At 42.4% G+C, this 10784-nt stretch overlaps 1 protein-coding gene across 2 annotated transcripts in view; it reads left to right on the plus strand.

Annotated features, from left to right (window-relative positions):
- The window catches only part of SLC15A2 (solute carrier family 15 member 2), a 37237-nt gene that overhangs the window by 17480 nt on the left and 8973 nt on the right, over window positions 1-10784 (plus strand). Inside the window, exons 9-16 of one of the 2 annotated variants that reach the window (XM_026033590.1) lie at window positions 1013-1099; window positions 1412-1501; window positions 1871-1915; window positions 4109-4141; window positions 5249-5337; window positions 6729-6810; window positions 8561-8686; window positions 9480-9644. In XM_026033590.1, coding sequence (XP_025889375.1) covers window positions 1013-1099; window positions 1412-1501; window positions 1871-1915; window positions 4109-4141; window positions 5249-5337; window positions 6729-6810; window positions 8561-8686; window positions 9480-9644 — 717 coding nt within the window. The remainder of the gene's footprint in view (window positions 1-1012; window positions 1100-1411; window positions 1502-1870; window positions 1916-4108; window positions 4142-5248; window positions 5338-6728; window positions 6811-8560; window positions 8687-9479; window positions 9645-10784) is intronic. The other variant, XM_026033595.1, reaches the window with a different exon arrangement.

The raw sequence follows: 10784 nt of genomic DNA on the forward strand, positions 1-10784 counted from the left end.
TGTGAGCAGAAGCRCTAGTGGGGGGGGTGCTGGTGATAACTGAACTGAAAGGAAAATTCAGAAACTGACAGAGTATTAGAAATATGACTCAGGTTTATTTTCAGCTGAATAACTTTACTGAAGTTTATCAGTTCAGGAGACAGTAATAGTATGCATTCCCATTAAGTACATTCAGCATGTTAATGTAAATGAAAGAGACACCTGCTGAAGTCATATTATAGCCTTATCAATTATCTTTCCTAGTGTGTGAGCTGAATACAGCGTTTGAAATAATACTCTCTTGGTGTTAGGTGGGTAATAACATTTTTCTCTGAGGAAGCTGTTGCAAACAGCAGATGTTTGCTCTTTGACTATGTCAATGCTAGTGACAGGCTGAGGTTTTCCTTTCCTTGATGATTATGGGAGGCAGCCACTCTTTTTGCTAGGGTCTGTTCAGTGTCTGGAGTGCACAGCATAAGCAAACGGGTTACGTGTGTGGTGTCACTTGATTTCTCCTGCAGTGAGAAACCAACATGAAAGATGCTGTAGGATTGAGTGAGACACGGTCCACAGCAGGTGTATACAAAGAAAGACCTATAGAACAAGAAAGAAATGTGACTTCTGATTTTGACTTTGCTGGGGCTAGTGAGGCATTTCTTCCCTAGCACAGTGGTCAATCCAAAAGGCACCTTTCAGAAAATAAAAGAACATTTTTCAAAGCTTTATCTTGTAGCAAACTTTAAATTAAGCAAGAAATAGTCTTGATGGGCAACACTAGATCTGTCTTTGAAAGACAGGCACATGAGGTAGTTCTTTATCATATTTACTCAACCAAAGTCACAGAAATTGGATGGTCATAAGAGGTCCAATCCTGCCCATCCAGATACCGTAAGCGCCCAGCAAAACCCACACAGTTATCTGCAACTATTTATGCCTGGGGACTGGGAGGGCAGCCTTGACTTGGGAGTGTGATGGCCTCTGAAATGCAAAGGAAACAGTTAAATTAGGATATGTACTTGTTTTTCCTCCCTAGTTTGCTATCAAAAACCGAATGAAAAACCGCTCCCGTCAGATTCCAAAGAGGGATCACTGGCTCGACTGGGCATCAGAAAAATACTCAGTAAGTAATGCCTTGCCTGACAGGTGCTTAGTGGAAGGGGGAAGGAAGGCAGAAGGCATAAAACTGGCTTTCCCACATGACAGGCCATTCCTCACATAGACTTTGCCTGTCCATTCCCACATCTGTACTCTCCTGACCCTTAATGGACAATTTAGGTGGTGCACTGAAATGTTGAAATGCAAATATGTCCAGTATCATGAATATGTGCAATGAAAAATTACTGTGGCTCTCCAAAAAGAAATAGGAGCTCTCATGCTTTGTAGCTTCATGTCATTGGTTCTTCACCCCCATCTTATCTTTTTCCCTTTGTAGAAAAAACTGATCGCTGAGGTTAAAATGGTGACACGTGTTCTCTTCCTGTTCATACCACTGCCGATGTTCTGGGCCCTGTTTGATCAACAGGTACGGTACAGTACAGTGCCCCATGGGTTGTGCTACCAGGCTGGGTTAGCACCTGTTGTGCCAGGCTCACCGAATTCTCCTGACACCCAGTATCTGGGGAACACAGAGCTGTGCACTTCACCCAAGCATCCTCAGGCGTGTTAAGGCAATACCTACCATCACTGTTGGTTGTGCCTTCACAGTCCTGCTTGGTATCTGGGATGGGAGGTTGAGGAGAAAGTGTGTGCCAGGTCCTCTGACAGGAAATTAAGGCATTAAAGAGAAGGGAAAGGGAAATAAGACCTCCAGCACGGTTGTCATCTTCGTCCCCAGAATTTCTAGGCCCACAGGACATTTTGAGCTCTTCACAGCTGTCTGTTTTCTCCTCAGGGATCCAGGTGGACTTTGCAAGCCACAAAGATGAATGCTGATTTTGTAAGTACTTAATGTCACTACGGGTCATAAAACGACTAACATCACTTCTCTTGTTTTCAGAAGAGAGACTTGCAATACTAAGAGCTTCTACTTAATGAGTCTGTATGAGTTGCACTTTGAGTAATTAGAAGAGAAAGGCTCTAGGTGGCCATATGCAATTCATCACAGTCCATCTTGGCAAGGAGTAAGGGCTGGGGAGCCATCAACAGCCTGCAAAGTTGGGAGTGCTTAAGCGTTGGCAACTAGTTGCTCTATGACCTTGAGTGAGCTACTTATCAGTTCAGGTAGGGTTTCCAGCCTGCTGCCCCACTGAAGATGGGGAAGTCAGGGGGAGTTCATGCAACTGTTACGAGGTGCAATTAGAGCTGTCGGAGCTGTATGCTCCTGCTGCAGCATAGTTGGTGATGCATTAATGAAGCCTCTAGCAGTCGGCAGGAATCCTGCGTAAAGGCTGYGGTGAGGATTAATTAGTTAGTAGCCATAAAGTACTTGAAAGATGTGAGTGGCAAATGGTACAAGCTGAAGTGAAAGATAAATGTGGGTGAACTGTCTGCCTAAAGGTTTCTCCATGTGGGGCCTATTTCTAGACATATATGTTTTAATAGGCCATCTGGGTCTTACCTGTGGATGCTCATGGGTTATAAGTGCCCATTTTACACTTTAAATCCCCAAATGTGAGCCCATCTATGTTACTCTCATTAGATGTTGGACTCTCAGCATGTGATACTCATTAAGCTTAATTAATTCAAATGAGGCATGAAAAAGACTACACCTTGAGTAATATTTTACCCACCCCAGAAAGAAAATAACAATGWAAGTTCATGTAGTCTTTGGGATGTGTATCTAGAAACCTTGTTGTGTGCTGTTGTGCTAGCATGCATTTAGTGATCCATTAACAGGGCATTTAAGAATTGCCAGAGTTGCTTATTAAACTCTCCATGGTGGAGAAGGAAACTGTTTTGTTTTGGTCATAGCAACTTGAATGGCTTTTTGGCATGTTTCAGTCTGATTCCCTTTCTACAACTATTGGGAATTTCCTTAACCCATGAAGGTGAGAATTAAGTGTAACATTAAGGTGATGCTTCCACTAGACTTACTGTAGTTCATGTTTGCAAAAATCCTCTTTCTTTCCTTTTCCAGCTGAAGTGCTCAGCAAGGGTGGCCAGTTAACAATTAATGATTTAGGGTGAAATGAGAGGTTTGCAGGCTTCTTGCTTAATGTCTTGTTTGCATAGTGCACAAAGTGGCACAAGAAGAGAGAATTTGCCTCATCTTCTTAATTCTGAGGCTTCTTTGCTGTGCCCTGTGCTTTCTGCTCTCCCAGGAGGCTGCTACTGGCAGAGACAGACAGCAATTTTATATTCAGCTCGGGACAAACCTGGCAGAGAGGAGACAAACCCCCACGGTGCTTTCTCAGAAAGATATTACCTCCTTCCTATTTTTCCCCCTTGCTCCTAATCCTAATTTAAAATGGAAAGCACTGCTTGCAGTTTGGGCAAACACCAAACTCCCCCTGGAGAGGAGCTGACCTTTTCCCTTTTGCTGAGCTGGGATTCCCCCATCCATCCCCATTGACCTTGCCTGGTCATGGAGCTAAGCACACCAGTGTGAGAATGAGGCAGTACTTACGAGTTCAAGAACTGTTGGATTAATCTAAGTTGAACAGGTGACCAAATCCAAAGCTTATTTTGGTGCCAGTGAATGAAAGAAAGAGGTGTTTTTACAGCCCACTGGCATAGGGCAGTCTTTTCCTATCCTTTTGAGGTTTGGGGGCCAAATGCAAGCACACCTGAGAAGTTTGAGAGCAATCACCTGGACTTTTAACATTGTAGAAACAGAGAGGGAAGAACATCTAAATGCACATCCTGGCTTCAACTCCAGTGTGGCCGTTCCTACTCACCTGGTTCAGGAGAGATCCAAGTTGAAAGATGGGTCTTAGTATCTGTGGTAGACTGTGTCCTAGCTGCCCTGCATTGAGAGCTTCCTTCTGCAAAATGATTCCCATCACACACCATCCTTAGACAGCAAGGGTCAAGAACACAGTATCAGCTACTAAAGCCAACACAATGCGTCTGAAGAAACCATCTCTGCTGCTAAGGCCTTTACTATGGGCTGTTTGCTTATTTGCTGTCAACCGTGTACACTGTTATTTTATGATGTTTATGAATCACTTGGGATGTCTTTTTGTTTCAGGGGATATATGTCCTTCAGCCTGACCAAATGCAGGTAAAACATACTGTAGGGTAGGAAATAACTCTTAGAGTACTTTTTCCCTGTCTGTCTTGTTTTTGTTGTGAATCCAGTGCCCTTTCTCTGCTCCTTTTGAAGGTCAGGGCAGTGCTCCCCCGACTCATGTGGTGTGGACTCTCTGCTGTCGTTTACTAGGTGTTGCACAGAGTTAGCTGTGGGGATTTGGAAGTCCCTGTCGCTGTCCTAACATAGAACTTGAATCTGCAGTGTAATGAAGAGGTGCAAGGGGATATAAACTATSTCCTTGGATCAGAAGCAGAACTGGGCCAAGTTTCAGATGAGGACATGCCACCATGATAGTGCTTCAAACAACAGTAGTGTCTGGAGTGAACAAATTGCATCTCTTTTTAATAGATGCCTGTCTGGGGGTGAGCATTGTACCTTCATCCCTTCCTGCAGGGCAAGGGAAACTTTGAAGGCTCCGAGACCATAACATGTTGTCACAGTTGATTATAGTTTTTATTCTGAACAGCTCTGGAGAAATTCAAAGCTGTTTAGTTCCCTGACGTCTTCTTCAAAACTAAGACTGAATAATAACCCTCTCTGTTTGTTTTTCCCAAGCCACTCTTGCATTTTCTTGCTGTCCCACTGCTGTCTGGCAGACAGSTTCTGCCCTCCTGGGAGAAACGCAGTTCCTATGGGATTCCCAAGCCATATGGAAGAGCCGGGGCCTGGCAGTTTCACAAAACAGTGCCTGTTCCTCTGAGAGCTTGCTGGAGTCCCAAGATGTTTGCATTGTTGCTGGTYAGGTCCCACTGCAGCACTGAAGTTCACTCGCCTCTTGTCAGTGGTTTTTGTACTCTTTAAAAAYATAACGCCAGAGATTTCTCTTCAGGGACATTGGGCCAGTGATGCTTGCTTAACTCTTACAGTGGAGACATGAACAAAATGTATTTGTGCCTGTGAAATCTAAATAGGAGAAACCATCGAAGTGCAAACTATGATTATATTTTTTAAGAAGGTTTTAAAGCTTTTGATCATGTCTTTTCTGTAATGGAATTATTTCTGGAGAACAGTGCTTTATGAACTTAATTACTGAAAGTTGCTTTCTAGTCACTAAACTCCCATTGTTTTGTGTTGCAGTTCTTAAACCCACTTCTTATTCTTGTCTTCATCCCGATTTTTGACCTTGGGCTCTACCCACTTATAAACATGTGCAAATTTAATTTCACGTAAGTACTTTGGGAACCGGCAGATGCCTTGGTTCTAATTCTTTAGCAGCAAGTGTGCAGAAGACTAGTTTTTAAGGATATAAATCAGAAATTCCCACTCATTCTATCCAGTACTTGCAGTGTTGCAGCTCATGTGGCAGCATTGCCATCTTCCATAGGCCCTGGAAATTCCAGGGGAAAGTGTAATGATGTTGGACCCGACCCTCATCTAAAGGGAAATGAATCAGGAGTCCTTGGGTATTGATCTCCTTGCCAGCAAATTTTCCTTGAGAGATAACATAAATAGACTCTCTCTTCATTTGCTCACCACATTCTTCATTGCATCTCCTAGCTCCTCTGAGGTAATTCTCTACCTGCAGCTCCCCATGGTGCCAAATTCACTTTCCCACTCCTCCAGTGACCTAGACTGAGCCTCATCTTGAGAGAAGACTTTCTATCTAGACTAGGTAGCAGCATTGAATTCATGCACTGATCAGGACTGAACCTCATGCCATTTCTGCCCCCAGGATGCTGTACATTAACAGGCTCCTACCCAGTTTCACTGCAGGATTCRTTATGGAAACACAGTAGTTTGCAGGGCTGCAAAATTTTGAGCCACAAAATCCCAATATGGAATAGGACTCAAAACTAGTTTGTTCCTTAAAAAAAGCTAAGTGTTTTCTTATTCTCAGATATGTAACTGAGAGACAGAATTTGAGTCCGTAATCTGCCTTTTACACAGCCCAGTGGATATGCCTTTTGAGTCCAGAGCACTATAAAGACTGGAGATCATTGAATCTAGATCTGTGTTTGTTTCAAATTCAGACCTAGGTGRCAGGTCCTGTTTTAATCTATTCCCGATCAGATTATCTCACACGATTTTAGTAGAGTGGCAGTAATTTTGTTCCTTATTCTCTAGAAATGCCAATGTATTGGCATGAGAAGTAACCCAGAGTGATGACACAGATGGCCAAGAATGTTGATGACAGAAAATTTTTCTSTTCCTCCTGCCTGCTGCTAAGTAGTTTGCTGCTTCACTTTTGCCTCTCCCAAAAGAGACTTGAAGATGTATCATTTCTAGGGCTTCTTCCAACATTGTAGGTTAACATAATGCCRTAAGTTATTCCCACTAGGAGAGTTAGGAACAAGATAATATGAAACTTGCAAGTACAGAGCTTTTTTTTCATGGCATATCAGTTTTAATTGGCCTCAGTGCTGGCCTCGTACAGAATAATAGAAAGGTTTTAACTTAAATGATGGGTAATTTAAACAGCACATCATCCCCAGTGCCACCTGTTGGACAGTTTATTACATGACTTTGGCATATCTTTGACTCTGAGGAATGATATTCTGTATTTTAAATTGCCCCTTTTTTTTTCTCCATAATAACACCTCTTGCATTCACTCCATAGGCCTATTAGGAAAATGGCAACAGGTATGATCCTTGCAGGGATGGCATTTGGACTTGCAGCCATTGTAGAAGTCAAAATAAATGTAAGTATAGTACAAGAGGTTACTCAGAAATTCTTGGCTTTCACTGGGGCATTTTTATACATCTTCAATACATTCATTGTAATTAAACATACTGATCCAATTGCTATTTAAAAATCCTACTTTGTCTACCTCTCTCTCCCTTCTTTTTCCTTCCTGTCTCTTTTTCTCTTACTATTCTTTGCAATTTTGCTGTGCTGGTCATCTATAGTGGTATATTTTCTGTAGTAAATTCCATCATCAAAGTGCTTTGACACTAGTCATCTAGTTAATGCTCATGGTAAAAAAAAAAAAAAAAAAAGTGGTAAAAAAAAGCTAGTCTGTTCTCTCATCTCTTGAAGTAGTTTTCCTATATTTTGCTGTTTTTTTGTTTTGTTTTGTTTCAGTTTTGTTCATTGCCTGCTGTAGGGCAGGGATGTGTTTAACAAGACAAGTTTGGGTGCAGGTGAATGCACTCACCCCTGCAGGCCCAGGTGTCAGGGACTACCTGGTCTCCCCAGCCAGCAAGTCCCTTGTAAACTTGATGTTAGCCCTGCAAATTCATTTCTGGCCGGACACCAGTGCTGCTTGCTTTGGCTGACCTTTGGCTTAGAAAACTTACTAAGATTAATTATGTAAATGTAAGATTAATTTTTCATGTTTCCGTGTATACTTAAAATGCTCTGTTACAGGGTGGCTGGCTGCGCTGACATTTACCTGGTCCTCAGGTGAATCCACTGACAAGTCTCCACTGAAATAAGACTCTCTGGTTTCAGTGTTCTTTTGTGGTGTCCTTACTTGAGCACAGAGAAGTTGTCATTGCTACTCAGAGCAGCTCTGAGCACTGAAAACCTCCTCTGTGTAGAGGGATGGTGGCTTGAGAGATGCCCCTGTGGCATTTATAGCCTAAATGCTGCCCAAAAGCTCCAGCAAGGAAGGAGACAGGAGGGCAGCATTCCCAGGGTCATCATATCTTTCTGGCAATGTCTCCCTGCCTAGCTAGATTCAAACTGCCTTGCCTGTAATACCCAAATTATGGCATGAGACAGAAAAAATTAGTAGCTCTGAAGTATTACTTTTGGCTACCTGAAAATGAAGTGAGGGGGAAAAAAAAGAATGGTTTTAAATCTGCAGGAAATATGAAGCAGGAAATGATTGAAGTACTCTTTCTAGGATATAATTCCTGATAGAAAGGATGCATTTGTGCTTCAGACATCATTGTCCCTCTCTCAGAAGACAGAGAGCAAGAGCTGTACAGTGGGCCATTAGATAGCGTGGCGTTAAGTGATTTAAAAGCACCAATTACAGACACAGCTGGAGCTGGATTTTCAAAACTGCATAGCTTTTGGCCTAATTCTTTTTCCAGTCATTGAGTGCGATGGAAAAAGAATGATTCTGGTCGGTGCTCTTGAAATCCTCCTCTAATGTTAAGCTCATTTTTTTCCTTTCTGGTCCTGCACCTGCTTAGATGTAGGCACTTAGGAGCTGTATTACGGGAACAGGTAAATGGTTTTACCTGCCCAGCAGTAGTGTAGCCTGTGCATTTAATGGTGTGAAGAGCAGTCTTTGTGAAGAATGATAGGCTGTAGAGCTATTATGAAGAAACCTCCCTACATAAGATTTATGTTCAGTTGTCTTTAAGTGAAACTTCTGCTGAGGAAGGGATGGAAAAGCGTCATTACGGAAAAGATCACTATCATGACTGAAAATGAAGCAGTATTAAGAGCTCTAATAAAGCATATAGATGGCACTTAAAGCCTTTTATTTTAATTAGGAAACCGATATGCCTCAACTTGTCCCAAAAGAAAGTTTAATTCAGGTCCTGAATTTGGCAAAGAACCCTGTTCAAGTGACAATCCAAGACCAGCACCTATTTCAGCAGCCCATAGAGGCTTTCCAGGTAAGTATATGTGTGGGACTGGAAGGTCTGCCTCACAGTCCCTTTAAATAAAGTTGGAGTTTCTTTCAGCTGCTCCTAAATAAATCCCCTAGATGCTAGAGCATGTTCTTCTCTACCTTAGAAGTGCATGGGAATGGCTTTGGAGATGTAGCACTGTGCTCAGTGACCAGATGAAATGGAAAGTTTGAGGATAAATTCGTTGCAAAGGAGCAAATGACTAACTGCATTCATCTGTAAAATGGTAGTTGCCCCAGGAYGAGCATCTGCAGATACCTTGCTCCAGTCTCCAGGGCTCAGCCACYGATCAGGCATTGCTGCTGGAATTTGACTGACATATGAAACACATTTTCTTGCAAAGGAAAAATGGGAAAGCAGTCAATTAGGCCTGAGTATTGGGGATGTTTCCCATTTCAGCTCCCAGATTATGTTAAAGAGGAGCCTGGTTAGGGACTCAGCATGGCAATCCGTCAGTCATCAGCTGCCTGCAGCAGTCTGGATGTTGTCCCTTTGGGGCAGACCAGGGCTGGGAGAAAGGGTAGCATGGAAAGCAGAGGGAGCTCCCTGTCCAAGGGGTTGTATACTGCAAGGGAAGAAGCTCCAACTAGGRCCAGCCTAGAGCCTGCAGGGTAACATAGGTCCTTTACTGTAGGAGGGGAAGCTTTCAGCCAGCTCTGGCTGTTAACCTCTCTTTACATGCTCCTTTGAGGAGAGGGTAGGATTGCACTTGATGGGCAGAGCCAGAGCCTGTCTCAAGTGAAGGAAATGTATAACCAAGTTTGTTTTCTTTCCACAGAACCCAGCTGAGTACTCAAAATTAATATTGAATGGAGCGCAASAGAGCCTACGCTTCACCCTGCAACAACAAGGATTGTCTCTTACTTTTAACTACACCGTGAAGGAAAAATCAGTATACAGCTTAATTGTTTTTGAGGCAGAAGAAAGCCTATCAAGCCGCTTAGTGAGTGTGGGAGTGAAGTGTAAATACGGTATTAATTCAATGGCTGTGATGATACAATGGGTAATGGGGTGATAGGTTCATTAATTCATTTGCTCAGTTRCGGTGTCTGTCTGATTGCTCTGAGATGCTCTAAACCTGACTTCTTAGCTAGCGGCACTGCGTCTGTACACAGGTCTGGTGGTTGATTAATAGAGGCATTATGGCATCTGAGAGCTACTGGGCACAATTTAATCCAGTGAATGGTGCAGTGGGAGAGCGGGATAATACCTGCTAGGCAGCAGAGCTTGAGAAATCGGGGGGAGCAGAGAGACAGATTTTCCCCCAAAGATGGCTCTATAAAGCAAAGATGTTAAAGAGGCTCTAGGGCTGGGCATGGAATAAATACATCAGGGCAGCGTTTCTCAGTATAGTTATTACAAGTGTTTAGTAAAAATGCACAGAAGGCCCATTTGTTTTGCGGAACAGAATAAATGATTAAATTCATTTCTACCTCTGCGGCAGAGCTGGCTATGAGAGGCTTTTAATATATTGCTGCAATTACAACAGGTATTTGGGATGCATAGGGGCAGATTCTCATACCTTTTACATGCAGCTGTACCTCAAGAAGCATCCTTGAAACAGGTTCTGTGATTCCACATTGTGGTGTGTGTGTGTGTATATGTGTGTGTAAATGCCATCAGAGTCTGTCCTCATGCTAAAATACCATTTCAGCCTTCTACCTCACAGGATTGCCACTCCAGGCATTCAATATTGTGCAGCAGAAATCACAACTTTTCTTTTTTTTTTTTTTTTTCTTTAAAGTGGAGTTTTAACAATTTATTTTTCCCTAAGGTTTTTTTCTTTGCTGTTATATGGTTTGGAGCCTGCAGTGTGTTTTCATACACTGATGTTAAGCTTTCCCTGTGATCCTGATRATTGTGTGCTGTTTCTTTAAGAAATGGATACTCATACAAGGATTTTCACACAGTCCTTGGATTCCAGGAGCTGGAACTTTAAAAGAAAAAGAAAGCAGTTAAAAGAAAAAAAAAAAAAAAAAAGAAATGGATACTCATACAAGGATTTTCACACAGTCCTTGGATTCCAGGAGCTGGAACTTTAAAAGAAAAAGAAAGCAGTTAAAAGAAAAAAAAAAAAAAAAAA

This window comes from Nothoprocta perdicaria, unplaced genomic scaffold (assembly GCF_003342845.1).
Source record: "Nothoprocta perdicaria isolate Ctin4 unplaced genomic scaffold, notPer1 scaffold_0, whole genome shotgun sequence".
Classification (NCBI taxonomy): domain Eukaryota; kingdom Metazoa; phylum Chordata; class Aves; order Tinamiformes; family Tinamidae; genus Nothoprocta; species Nothoprocta perdicaria.